Source organism: Temnothorax nylanderi, unplaced genomic scaffold (assembly GCF_030848795.1).
Source record: "Temnothorax nylanderi isolate EJ_2023f unplaced genomic scaffold, tnyl_v1.0 TNYL_tig0024_pilon, whole genome shotgun sequence".
NCBI classification, from domain to species: Eukaryota; Metazoa; Arthropoda; class Insecta; order Hymenoptera; family Formicidae; genus Temnothorax; species Temnothorax nylanderi.
The window spans coordinates 1,845,367-1,860,240 of NW_027249086.1; the positions used below are offsets into that span (position 1 = coordinate 1,845,367).

Consider the following 14,874-nt stretch of genomic DNA (forward strand, 5'->3'; position numbering starts at 1 on the left):
TATAGCTTGCGCGTACCATTATAATTCCAAGGCGCGCGAAATGATTGTTTTAATCTACACGCGATATTTGCTTTTAGTGCGATGTTCAGCAATCCACCGCTGTCCCCCTACAATCAGGCCGAACTGTCCTCGCCCGACTCGGTCACGGAGAACTACGAGGCATTACTGTCCTTGGCCGAAAGACTGGGCGAGGCTAAGCCGCGGGGCTTGACTCGCGCGGAAGTCGAACAGCTGCCCTCATACAAATTCAACGCGGAGACACACCAGGGCGATCAGACCAACTGCGTCGTGTGTATGTGCGACTTCGAGGCCCTCCAATCTCTACGTGTTCTGCCATGCTCTCACGAATTTCATTCTAAGTGCATCGACAAGTGGCTTAAGGTGAGTCACCCAACGTCCTCCCCCTCCATCTCAACTCAATCGAGATTACATCCCAATTACATTCTGTAAACGAATTTGTTTTCACAGTCTAACCGAACGTGTCCAATATGTCGCGGCGACGCCGGCGAGTATTTCGGAAATAGCAGCAGTAGTTCTGACTGACGCCAAGCCGGCGATGTACACTAGCGCGAAACGCCGCAGCCATCGAGAACATTACTACTGCGCGTTACGGGAATGCCGATCGTCGCGTTGCTATTTCACGTGAATCCGTGTCGTTGAACACCCGCGTCATCTTGGCTGAGATACTCCGTTGATGCAAGATGTTCACAGTCGGTGGTCAAGAATCATCTTTCCGTTGAAAATAACGACGCTGAAACTGGCCGAATGCAAGTGATGGGAATAGTTGTAAACGTACGACCTCATTGTACCTGAGTGTCACGACGTAAGCGGAGGATATCAAGCTCGAAGAACGGTCCAGCGTCTTACCGTCTTACGTTTTGAGAGGAATAGCGAGACGCAATAAAAGCAATTTAGCAAAACGACGAAATAGTCCAAGAGATTCAACGTTCCGTTAGGTTACGGCGCATTTCCTATCAAAAAGAAAGAACAAGTCGGAGTCGGATATTTACTTGGTTCTCGTTTATAACGCTTCAATTAATGTTTTAACGCTCATTAATTATTTGTTAATTGCTACTCTGCATTATCGAATTTATGTACATAAAATAGTATACGCAGACATCGCAACTTTCCATTAACGTTCCATTTTTTAAATATATAGTTTGTCTTTCAATCCAGTAATTGTATATATTTGCGTAAACACCCTTATACATATACGTGTGCGCGTACAAAACCAGTGTTAGTTTTGTTTGGACTTAACCAAAATGTAGAACAAATTCTTTTGCAATAAAAAAGTGTATATCGTCAGGTAAGGGAAAAAATTGTAACTTCCTACTGTTATAGGCTCTTGTGTCTTTGTAGTATATATACATATATATATATATAGACCAGCTAATTATTTTATTATATTATAGAAATGTATGTAAGTAAAATTAAAATTAGTTGGCACCTTAAGTGCCGGTAGGTAGAAATTGTTGGATTATTGCACCAGATGCCACGTAACTATTTTATAAAATATCTGTAGGTCCATGTTTAATCCGAAATTCATTTATTCTCTCTCTTGCGGCAATTGATCATGATTATTTTTTACCTAAGTGTGCTCTAACGTGTGATGGTTACGATTATTACGCTGGGCACTTTGTGAAGTCTGATTTAAAGTGATCTACATCCAAAACGAACGCGTGAATTTCAGAGAGGGAGGATTTTGCTTTTAAACCGCGAGAGAGACAACCTGGCGCATAAATGGTCAAATGCACCCAAAAAAGAAAGGGGAAAAAATGGAAAAAATGTAACGTAAGAATATTGCTTCTGTTTCCTGCGTATCTACCTCTAATAGAAAGAAAACGAGACGATTCATATTTTTTTATATACACATCTCATAAACAATAAACATACCTATGATAAGTGAATGGGAGAGCGACCCGGCTAGGAAACGAGGTCTAGATATTTCGACACATTCGAAGAACGACAAATAAGTCTAACGATTGTAGAATGAATTTCTGGGAATAACCAAACCCCGAAATACGAAATGCGAAATATAATCTCGCAATTGAGAAATTTGCCTAAGAGACAGGTTAAAATTTTCAATTCGAATTGAAAATTACGTTCCGCGGTGTACATTCGTGGAATGCGGTTGCAGCGTAGATCGGATTTTGCCACGAACAAGTTGCGCGCTTTTAGTTGATTATATAACGCTTCCTTATTTACATATACTTCTACACCAGTGTCGGAGGATCGACGAGATTTGTTCATTAGTCTTGTTATTTTTAAGATGTTCAATATACATTGTTAGATAGCGTATGTTATTATTGGCAAGGTATGAATTGTTGAAAGTAGTTTATGTTTCAAAATTAATAAAATTGAGGAGTATACGACATATGCATGTCGTTTTCGGCAGAATTATTGGCGTTTACATTATTATTTTTCTCTCTCGAATATGCTCCTTTCTAACGAGCAGACACTTCCGTTCCAATTTCTCACGATAATCAAAGAGAGAAGTTCGAATATGCGCTCGCTGTGAAGACTCAATAGTCATTTCCAGATATAGAACTTGCGAAAATTTAAAATGTGGCTCACTGCGAGAGATTGCACATACGATCGCAAAAGACGAGCTCTAACGAAATGCAATTGGCGATCTGTCCGAATGAAATTTATCTCGATGGATGCGCGTGTGTCGTGTTGCGTGCGTGTTGCGCCTGTGCGTGCGAAGAGAGATTTGCTAAGATGCGTGTGCCTCTGTACGTTTATTTTTCTCAGATGTAACAACGGAACGCGCGAGGAAATCTTTTTATCTACGCATTACATAATTTTGTTCAGATCCACAAAATTGCGTCGCGCTTCGTAATTTAAGCTTCAATAGCGTTAATTACGGTATCGAGTGCTATCTGTTACAAGTTGTAATGACGCGTAATTAGCCTCGCGAATCTCCGTTGCAGTTATATTTCTTTTTTTTATCGCTTGCGTTAGATAGTCCCGTTCAAGCGTGCTCGAGAGGACCGATGAAGGTGAATTGTCGTCAATTCGAGGAGAAAATTCGCTCGATAGTCGGTCGGAATGCTGCCTTCCGGACACCCCACATCCCGATAAAACACGCGTCGCGTAAATCGAAGCTCATCCCCCACATTCCGAGCAACTTGGAAACTCGTCGAAAAAAAAGAAAAAGCGCGGGGGAACGTGAGAGAAGAACGTCTCCGTTTCTCCCGTTTATCCTTCCTTCCGACTTCTCATTGCGTGCCTTTCTGTACACCGACCGACTTCTCGAGAATTAACGCGCGTGCTTGTTTAAGGGAACGCGAGCGATCCGCCGTGTCACACGCTCACGCCGCGTAGCACACACGGAGGGAGGGAAAATATATGTGTGTGCGTATGTGTGCGTGTGCGTGATCGAAATTTACATTTTTATATCCGGCAAACGTTTAAGAATACCGACGTATCGGCGATACCCCGTTCACGTTAATAACTCCCCGAAAATAAAATGTCTCTAAGATGTTTAGCTCTATAAATGCAGTCCACCCAACTCGGGGTGGACTCGATATGACTGTTGGATGAAAAAAATGCGAACGGGGGAAATTTAGCTGTACGTTCGGCGTTCGAATGTGCGGTACATGAATACGGTTTCCTGCGAAGCAGCATCCCTAAGCGCGTCGTGGACGCGCGGAGAGAACGAGCAAGCGTGTAACGCGCGCTAGAATGTGTGTATGTGCGTGCGTGTGTATGTGTGTGTGTGCGTGTGTGTGGGTGTGTGTGTGGGTGTGTGTGTGTGTGTGTGTGTGTGTGTGTATATGTGTCCACCTGCGATCCGCCGTTGTATCGTGAAACGGCACGGTAATCTCGACGATTCCTCTCAGCATTGTCTTAATTTTAAATTCCCATTCTCTTATGTATACGCGCCTGTAACGAGAGATCGACGTTCTTTCGCAGGTTGACATGGCAATAACCAAATTTTATTTTTTCGTATTAAGGATTCTCGGAGGATCAATATTTATTTTCCGGAATTTTATTGGCAAGCCTTCGATCATGATATATAATACATATAACACAATATTATATTATTATAGATATATTATTACAGATTCATATAAAATTGTATAGTTATATATAAATATATGTAATTTACAATTACATACATTTTTCTGTATAATTGTAAATTATTATAATATATACATATATAATTCATTGGTTCATCGCTTAAAGTTTTCGTAAAACTGTGCTTGTTTCATAATCGATTAATTTTCGAAGGTTACATCGCTCACTCTTACTTTTTGCTCCATCTGCAAATATTGATCGTCCGAGCCCACCTCTTGAACTCGACGTAACTCGTCCGTGCTCTACCGCATATACGTAACGCGAACTATATACTATACTTTCTAGTAGTGTCTAGTTTCTAGTGTCATACGGGTCCTAACTTGTTGTCGCGTGTGCCGCGGGAAAGCGCCAGAATTTTATACCCCACACACAGAAATATCAAAAGTCTTGCAAAGGCGACAAGCGAGCGAGCGAGCGTGCTAAAGAAAGCCGCTGTTAATTCTTTCTAGATGCGTAAGAAGACATATCATTTTTTTTTGTTTATTGCGCTAAGAACGATACGCTGTCTCGCGTACCCCGCTTTCTCTCCCTCTTTCTTTCTCTTTCTTTTTCTCTCCGTCGCGCCGCGAAGACAGGCGAGAGGCGAAAGGAAAAGTCCAAAGACAGCTCATTTTCAACTAGCTTATGCAAACCAGCAAGACCGCTGTAACGGGAATGAACGTTCGATGGGCAGAAGACAAGCTGTCGATCGTGCATAACGTGGAAAGAAACTCCGCAACTTTCGTTGATCTCGCGTTTAGGCGAACTTAAAAAAGCAAATCCCGCATAATTCATCGAACAAATCGAGTAAAATTGCTTTGCCGTTAATATTCTCCTATTTTCAAAAACCTCACGACGTGTTTCATCCACATATCTACGAATTTAGTTCAAATTGCGAGATTACGATCGTGCGAACGATCAATTTGCCGTGTAAAAAAGAAACGAGGCGTTCTTGCGTGAATTTTCCGAAACTGAGAATAGCGACCGATGACAGAGATCGATGGGATTCCTTTAATTGCAGCAGTCCCGGTCCATTTACGCGACGTTTCTCAGTAATCCTAGATTAAGATGACGTAATTCGTCAGTAATTCTTAACCGCATCAGTCGCAGTGAAGATTACGATTAGTCCCAGGAAGTCTTACGAAACGAACTTGACGACATTATTTATAATTACGCTCTGCGTATTTTTCCGAAGAAGAATTTCATCGTGTGAGAGAAACTTTACTCTCGCAGAATTCTCTATTTAAAAAAAGAAAAAAAAAGAATTTCATTGTAGTTAAACAAATGTTTTACGGTTGCGATCAGGGTAGTCGATTCCAGGGACAAAGTGGTCAAGATCAAACCTGACCACTTTGTCCCTGGAATTCGACCACTCTGATCGCAACCGTAAAACATTTGTTTAATCACCAATAAAATTCTTTTTTTTTCTTTGAAATATTTAACGTGCCATCAACCATTGGACCACTAGGGTCCTTAATTCAGGTTATATGGCACTTAACTCGAAAAATGCCTCAATCTTTTGATCGGAAGTAACTCTCCGTCTCCGTTTGTAAAATCGATTGTTGTTAAAAGCGATTATTCTGTTATCAGATTAACAAATTCGCGAGCCGGATTTAAAATACTCCAAGACTATATATGTATGAATAAATAGGAACACGTTTATACACTACGCGAACGATAAATTTGAATTTCTCACCTCTAACACGTTTTACGAAAATAATTTGACTCGAGGTTACACGTTTACTTGATATTCATTTCAAGAAAGGCTCACCCTGGCAATAAGCAGGTACGCGTTTTCTTTTTTTGGAAACCTAATCGTTTTCTCAAGTGGCTTTTATCCTGAAACATACATGCATTATAAAGAATTATATGAATATTCGGGGTTTTCAGTCGTGTAAAATTCTTTTGTGCTGACGCTTCGGCGGCGAACGGAACGAAAAAGAGAGAATCAGGGAGACCCCTTGGCCGCGCTGTGCTCGAACAAATCCATCGCCACCGGTATAATTATCGCAGTAACGCGTACTGCAATTCCGTCACTTATAGCTAATGTCAACCTTACGAAGTTGAGAGAGAAAGGAAGAGGGAGAGAGAGAGAGAGCGCGAAGGCTCGCAATTCGCCGCCCTTTCAACGATAATCATATCAAGTGACCTGACACGATAGAGGCTTATTTTTCATATTCCCGAAACAAAGACGTCGCACCGAGTTTTGGAGGATGCGGGAGCATTCGATTCAATCAAATTCGCTGCCCGTTTGGCGGAGGTAGAGGAGACACGACTGGGTTACCATATGTACTATACGTAGCTACTCCACGCTTTAGTCGTTAAATATTACGGATTTAATCCTTTTTTCTTTTGTCTCGCAATCGGAACAGAGAGTGTTGTTTCCACGCTCTATTGTACCTTCTCAAAAATCGCGGATTCTTCGGCGGTGATATGTAATCGAGGATTATATTTAGGATCGAAACCGAAAGATTGTGCGGCATGTTAAGTCTCAAGGCACAAATATACGACGTGTCGTTTTTTCAATTAATGCTTGTACAAATACACACATACACACACACACACACACACACACACACACACCAATACACATTTACACGCGACACAGAGTTGCGAGATTAATTTAATAAAATCTTAATGTGGCGTTTAATAATCAAAATGTAATGTTGCAAATTAAAAGCTTGTCAGTGATGATCTCGACAGGTTTTAGCCTGGAATTGAAAGTCTGACAATGAGATTCTTCTGAGAATCTTCATGTGAAAGAAAATGCGATAGTTCGGAGGTAACGTCCCGCCGCGAAGACAGTTTGTTACATATCCGCGGAAAGTCGGTCTGTCAATCCTTTCTGGAGCGTCGTAGACCGTTCGTCATTTTCTAGCATAAAAAAAGTGACTTAGGATTTTGTAAATACGTAAGCTATATCTTCCTATCGTCCATTTTTCTTCTTCTTTTTTTTCTTAATCGGAGATCGTTTCTAGCGTGAATATGATTCTCGATAGATCGTTTCGTTTTACGCGGTGGCGTTAAGGTTTTAGGACTTCGAGGAGGAGCCTCATCAAATTGCGTGATAAATCGTGCGTGAACGTTGTTAATTCGTATAATATCGTGTTGGCAGGGAGAGACGAAAAGCGATTGTGCAAAGTTGCGCAAGGGAAAGCGTGTCGTCGTCGCTTCTGGCACGCTGTCTGGCGAACGAGGGAATTGTTTCTCTCGGTTAACTAACGAGCGCTAATATTTAGAGCAACGACATAGAGCGGTCGCTCGACTATCTTTATCATTCGCCGCAGCTGCACGATAATCGCCCGCCGTTATTGCTGCGTTAGTTACACGATATTTAATTTGTTTACTATGTTATTGTTATCGCAGTTGCGTATTTTTTTTGCTATTATTTTACCCCTTGCAATTGTCGATCGTCACACGATCGTTACGACTATTACTTGCGTTATTATTAATTAATTAATTAATTTTGCAATCGCCGGTTTACCGTATTAATTATTATGCCGCATCCGCCAGCCGGACGAATAGGCTTCACTCGCTAATCTACAGTATATTAATTTCGGTATGTATACGTGGGGCGGTTCACGATCCACGAAAAACTCGAAAAAAACACCGCAGAAAATAGACTATTGTACATACACAAACACACAACGATGCCAAACATTACATATTACTAGCATTACGTTTTATTATTATTATTATTATTATTATTATTATTATTATTATTATCATCTTTATAATTATATATCATTATTATTCTTATTGAACGGATTACACATTTTTCATATTAAACTAACATTGAGTTGACCCTCCTTCGTATTGTCATTTTTGTTTTTAACTTATTTGTACCCTGTTATTCCCTACCAACGTGTTCCATCTTTTTTTCACGCGTCACTGATCGTTTCTCGTGGAATTTTTCAAAAACAGAATATTCACGAAATATGTATACCGCGTGATTCTCATCTCGGGCAGTACGCACACACGCGCTCCTCAAGTAAATTTAATTTCGCATTGGGGCTTAATTATAGTCCCGGAGCGCGTGTGTGTAAGTGTGAATTGTTATTATCTAGTCTGCAATATTTCCTGGGTCTTTAACTATTTCGGTGTCGCTTTTATTGGTATGAAAAATATCAACTTATTTATATCGGTGAACTATAACATCGGGCGGTCTCTCAAGCTCCCGACATTTCTAAAGCGGAAAGAAGAGGGTGTGCGGGGCGGGAAAGAGAATTGGCGCGCGAAAGCAAGAGGAATGAAAGCGAAAAAAGGGTGACGGCGAAAGCCGTCGGGGGTGTGGGAAGCGCGCGAATGTGCTACGCGAGAGGGTGACGAGCGAGGAAGGGTGAGAGGGAGGGGCTCGAGAAAGAGAGAGAGAGAGAGACTCGGTCCGCGCTCCCGAGAGAATTTAAGACGGATATGCTCATATCTCTCGGGAGTGCGGAGCGGCGAATCACGGACCCCTTCATTCCCTTTAAAGAGACGCTCTCTCGCGTCGATAGCTCGGCTTTAACGAAGCGCCTCCCTCCAGCACGTAGAATTTATGGAGGGTGAAGCCACGGGGCTTTGGAGTATCGAGAATTTCTCCCCTTCGAGGGCTTTCTCCCCTGCACGTCGGCGCGCCTCGCTCTCACCCTTTCCCTTCGTTTCCTCCTCACCCTTCGCGTGCCCGTAAAAAAACACGTCGGTTTTTTCTCCTTTTTCCCGTTGTCTTCCCTTTTTCCTTTTGTTGTCCTTTTCGCCGCGATTGATCCCTGCTAAAATCGAACGTGTTTTGAATAGCTCCACGTTTCGCTTTCCTTCCTTTCTTCCCCGGTTAGGGTGCATCTCTAGTGGCCTGTCGAATTTATTTAAGAGATTGTATCAATTCCTGCTTTTACTGTATATTTAGGATATCTACAACCTGTGTTACCGAAAGATTCTTTTCTCGCAATCGTTCTTAAAACATGTTATCCCCTGTCAATCTTTTTTTCCGGTTATGAAAGAATGTAAGACATTTACGTTCTTCTCGAACGTTAACTTCTCGCCCCCAACTTTTCGCACTGTACCCAGTTATTCCCCCGCGATATTTTTCCACTCTATGCGTCGGTTTGTACCTCTATTCCTTCTGTACAGTGTTTAGTTTCGCGTCATAATATTGATGCAACGAACGGCAACAAAAAGAGAAAGACAGAGGGAGAAATAGAGAGAGAGAGAGAGAGAGAGAGAGAGAGAGAGAGAGAGAGAGAGAGAGAGAGAGAGAGGAATAGCATGGCCAAATTCAATCTCTACGGGATTAAAATATCCCTCAGAATTGTATCGCGTGGGTGGTGACGCAATCACGAGACACCTCTGTAGAGAACCGGTGAACTCTGAAGGAATAATTGAAATTTATCTTTTAAACTTTTGTGAACTTCTAATCCTTTCGCGATCAAGGACTTTCCACTCAAAGACTTTCGGATACATCCCAATTTTTTTGTACGTCACCCTCTCAAGTAGAACATAAAACTCATAATGACATCGTGATGACGTTATCGTGACTTAAAAATCACTTTAACGCCACTTTGACCTCACTATGACTCTTTGCTCTGCTTGGGCTTCTTCCAAGGGATCTCAATTTAGGGATTATAAAGTTTGAAAACGTAGTCCTTGGAAAAAGGGTGACATATTAACTTTATAATCTAATTATATATCAAATTATTTATTTTTTACAGAGATTGTGTTAATTGACTCTTAACTGACGATTTTTCCCTCTCACCCAATCGTGGAAAAATTCCGTAAAGAGTCGGAAATCAAACGCGAAAGATTAATTTATTTTGAGCCATATACAACTTTATAAATACCTATAAATCCAAACACACACACACACACACACACACACACACACACACACACACACACACACACACACACACACACACATACTCATACATATTGTATATATAAATATATATATGTATTAGAATCCAAGACTTTTTGTACGCGGATGCACCCTATATAAAGCCGAAGATTTAAAGATTTACACAAATACATATAATAAATATATATATGTATATTATAGATCGAGAGAACATACACAGAACATACGCAGAGACGGATATATTATGCGGATATTTTTCTAGTGTCTCGTCAGTATTATGTCGAATTGAATTTCTTTCGTTTTTATGGAGAACATACCCAAGTTTCGGTAATCATCTTTACAGAATTTTCGTCGTAACGTTCTGCCATAATACATGGTGCAGCGAACACGGATAGATACCAGAGAATCTCTATTAAATTCCCTGTAAATTACATTAGTTAGACGAATTAGAGAAATCTGAGAAATTCACTCTGTGTAACGTCTACGACGAGTCTCCACCATCTTCGAAATCGAGAGACTCCATTAAGAATTTTTAATTTTTTTTCTCGCTACACAATACTAATTGAAATATAATTAAAAAGCAACGTTCGTATACTTTGGTAAAAAAAGGGATTGTATTCTAACGTTCTAGGTAATAGAATGTACAGTCGTGTCTCTTTCTGAGTACTTAATTGTGTCGCTGTATTTTACTCTACGAAGACACGTGAAAGGAAAATGTTGTATTTTTTAAAGTAATTTCGAAGACGTGGAATTTAATTCATTCTCGCAGAATAAATTCCTATATCGATTCCTTCTTATGGCCACGTATTTTTTTCCAAAGGCATATAATTGGAGAGAAAAATATCATAAAACCGCAATAGAACTTCACGAAAGTAACGTAAAAAAAGCGCAATATTTATATTTTTCGTCACACGTAAGATCAATTTAACGCAGGTGACGTTGAATCGATTGACTTGGAATAATTGCGTTTAGCAATGAGACAAAGGAAGGTACTATCGCCGCCCTTAAAAAAAAATATATATATATGTATACACACTTGCGCATTATCTTCACGAATCGCTGCTTTATTGCCTTTCCCTCTTCGAAAACGGTCAGCGAGGCATTGCGTGAAGAATAAGGAGCGTTAGGCTATAAGTTACGTGTACATGTGTATACCAGAATACAATGTACAAAAAGCAATATTTACCGCATACCTACATATATGATTGTTACGTACACACTCGTACGCATATACGTAAAAACGATTATAACGCCCACCCTCCCCCCCTGCTCTTCTTGACTCGATATTGCTCGATTGTCGGAAATTTGCCATTTCGATTGTAAATTACACAGGTAGGATGCGCTTTGTAAGGATGCAAGTATTGTGTATATTGTATATAATCTGGTGAGAGACGAATATGTGTGAACGAAAGCGACTAAGACATTATTTAGAGAAAAGGTCGTTGTCCAAGGAAGATAATGTGTCTTACGTATGGCAAATAGACGATGAGAAAAGCTCTCACGCGATATTTCTCGTACTATACAATTAACGGTTTACGAAATAATAGGTGTGTTCTTCTCGCGTTAGAGGAGCTGAAGGTGTAATAGTTTGATAATTATTTGAGAGAGAGAGAGAGAGAGAGAGAGAGAGAGAGAGAGAGAGAAAGAGAGAGAGAGAGAGAGAGAGAGAGAGAGAGAGAGAGAGAGAGAGAGAGAGAGAGAGAGAGAGAGAGAGAGAGAGAGAGAGAGAGAGAGAGAGAGAGAGAGAGAGAGAGAGAGAGAGAGAGAGAGAGAGAGAGAGAGAGAGATACCGATTACAAAGTCACGAGGTCTGCTTTGTCTTGTTATAATCAAATACTTTGTATTATGTAGCACAGGTTGTCATTAAACGTGTGAACAAACCTATATCATTAAAAATCACTTCAATCAAATTGACATATATCAATCGAGATGTGATATCTGATCACCCTTTGTATACCCTTATACTCGCTAGGGGAGAAAGTGGAATTGTGGGATCCGTACCAGTAGAAATGTATAATTCCAAAATTTTCTCTCGCGAATATAATACGGGAAGACATAATTTTGTCTTACCTTGTATTTTTGTAATCAAGTATTTTGACACAATTGAGGCCCCGAGTGAGACTTGTAATTAATTGAACAGCGAGAAATTCTAGGAAAGATTTTTTAATTTATTTACGCTAATAAAACTACAAATTCCTGTATTCAAATCGTATTTCAGGTGTCCCGATTGGATTTTCTCGATCGCAGTTATTGATGCGCCGCGATTGTTTTTCTGCCGCTCATCTTCAATTGATTTATATTCCCCTTTTTCTCGTGTAACGTCTCCTCCTGCGCTTCATCGGGGTCGATCTCCACGATCGACTGCCAAGGAATTGGATTTACGTACGCTGGCTTCGCTTTCTGATGAGCTGAAAGACAACGCGTTAATTCATTTCAAAATATTTGTCAGTTATCCGTATGAAAAAATTACACAGCATTGAAAACATATACAGAAAAGGGGTGATTTTACATGAAAAAATAAGTCGAAATGTAGAATAAAACTTTTTTTCTATGAGGCTTCGTTTTATAGAAATTATCCACCTTCTTTTATGTAACGGAAATTAATCTGTTTAAATTACGGCGCTCGTTAGTCATAATTACAACACTAATTACGTAATTATTATCTGTAGCAGTGGCACGATGCGAGACATTCTGCAGAGAGTGATTTTTAATTATGTGTCACTATAATTGAAGATATAATAATAAAGAATTATCCTGCGCACATTTCATCTCTGCGCTCGCATCGATCGTTTTGTTATTTAACTGCATTGTATTTTACATACGAAGCAACCCTTGGGTGGCGGGCTTGGGTTTGTTCTTAGAATTCTCTCGCCACTTCTCGTACGCTCTCGTGCTCTGCTCCAGTCTCCTCTCGCGCTCCTCGTTCATCTCCCTCTGCTTCGTCTCCTGCTCCTTACGTCGGACTGCAAAACAGGATATATCAATTCTTATCATCGTGTCTCTTTACGAGCAGACAGGGCGCGGTACACTGTTAAATATTAAAGGATATAATACCTTGAGTTAAATAACATTTTGTTATTTTTAATTACCACGTGTGTCGAAATTTATTATTTTATTAGTTTAGTTAAATTAACGACATATTGAATAGGAGTAGTAGCGACCTATAGGATTGATTAAAAATGACTCAATCAAACTGATTATAATTTGACACTACGAATTTAACAGAGTAAGCCACGCGCCGGAAGTACAACCGCCACACCCTTCTGCTCCTCCTTCTTCTTGTGAAACCACCGATGGAGATACGTGGTTTTCGCGCCGGCGAGATTGTCCTCGATCTCCTTCAGCCGCCTCTGCAATTCCAATTCGTTCTCGAGGATAGCTCTCCTGTCGAGCTCCTGCTGCCTCTTCCTCTCGACCCACTTGAGGAAGTTCTCCTTTTCCAGCTGCGTTCTCTCCTCCTTCTCCCGCGCCGCCCTCTCCTCCTCCTCTTGTCGCTTCTTCGCGGCGCGTTCCTCCTTCTCCCTCGCCTTCCTCGCGGCCTCGTGCTTCTTCCGCATCCACTCCGAATGGGCGAGCCTTCTGCCGAGGTCAGACCCGTTCGACCCGCTCGATTCGGTCGAGAGCGACGTCGTGGAAATTCGCACGACCTGCCGACCGTCCAGAACGCACCTGCGACATTGTATTCTCGCTTGTACCACTTTGACGTTTAATAAAAATCGTATGGTGAAACGAGAAACAAATATACCTGTCCCGTTTTATCGCCTCGTTCTGATCAACGTTCGCCTCATTTCGATCAACGGAAACGCTATCAATCTTGCATCGTCGCTCCACTCGTGCGATGCTTTCGGATGAGATCGCGGACCGAGCCGTGGACGTTTCGAGGGGCAATGTAGCGTCCGGAAGGGATGTCGAGTAACATCTGTAGGTGCTTCGTCCAGGGTGCTCGTTCGCGTGATTAGCGCTCGTTGTATCCTTCGCGACGACGGACAGATCGATCGCCGAAGCGTTGGAATCATAACGTCGATTTGGGTCGATCACGTCTCCGTTGCGACGCCCTGCGAAAAAGCAAACCGCGTATTGCTTCCTCCGAATTCAATTTAGAAAAGCCTCTCAAAGACGGTTGAGAGGGTGTCCCTAATAAAATGATATACTAATTAGTATAATCGCTACGCTGCTGGTTCCGGCTTTACAATTGTCATTCTCTTATTCTCTCTTTTCTATATCTAGTCTATCCGATTCGATTGGGAATTATTTTAATCTTTCAAAATTTTAATTGAAAAAAAGAATCTTTTTAAAGGATTTTTTGAATTCTCTTAATCCTCTAATTTGGATTTGACAGCGACCTTCCCCAGCAAGTTGACGCTGTTATCAAAAACATCGTTTTGACGTTCAAATGACGATAAATAACGTCAGTTTGCTACCTGGGTCCTGCTCGTCGACGGATTCCGTATAAATGGCGGGGTTGATGTAACGAATCTCGGGGCCGGAGCTCGAGTTTTTCACTCGCGTCAGAATCGCGTCTTCGTCGGAATCGGCACGGTGATCGACGAGACCAAACCTCCTTCGAGCGAATCCATTAGAATCGGATCCCGTCTTCCAGCTGTCAATGTCGCTATCATTGATCATCGTTGCATGCCTTTGACGATGACTCAGTGATCGAGCCACTTATCGCTCGACGCATATTAATTATCGCTTTGTTACGATTCAATTACGCGTAAATATTCTTACGGAAATGTCGTTGCTCGATCGAGAATCCGTTCACGTACGAGATTCATCCATGATGGATCCGATGCTGTATTTTTTGGAGAACAATGACGAATCCTTTTGAAGTATCGGGATATGTTTAGTAACGTTTAGTCAGGGCGAGGAGAATCTGATACCAATTCCCCCATTTACCAACGATTGCCGATTTCAATGTATAATTTTCTGAAATTCGTAATCTACTCGAAGAAGATATATAAAATAAATTTTTCACATAT

The 14,874-nt window shown here is 41.1% G+C and overlaps 2 protein-coding genes across 7 annotated transcripts in view; one reads left to right on the forward strand and one right to left on the reverse strand.

Moving 5' to 3' along the window:
- Mura (ring finger protein murashka) overlaps positions 1-7,866 on the forward strand; it is a 50,448-nt gene extending 42,582 nt beyond the window's left edge. For all 6 annotated transcript variants that reach the window (XM_071701213.1, XM_071701212.1, XM_071701210.1 and 3 more), the window contains 2 exons: positions 78-381; positions 469-7,866. In XM_071701213.1, the coding sequence (XP_071557314.1) occupies positions 78-381; positions 469-543 (379 nt within the window). In that variant the 3' untranslated portion in view covers positions 544-7,866. The remainder of the gene's footprint in view (positions 1-77; positions 382-468) is intronic.
- Positions 7,867-12,042: 4,176 nt separating this feature from the next.
- On the reverse strand, positions 12,043-14,755 carry LOC139769814 (uncharacterized). The gene is made up of 5 exons (XM_071701235.1): positions 14,317-14,755; positions 13,641-13,950; positions 13,155-13,564; positions 12,718-12,858; positions 12,043-12,303 (listed from the first exon to the last, which is right to left on the reverse strand). The coding sequence occupies exons 1-5, from the start codon at positions 14,519-14,521 to the stop codon at positions 12,143-12,145; spliced, it is 1,227 nt and encodes a 408-aa protein (XP_071557336.1). The 5' UTR covers positions 14,522-14,755; the 3' UTR covers positions 12,043-12,142.
- Between the last annotated feature and the right edge of the window lie 119 nt (positions 14,756-14,874).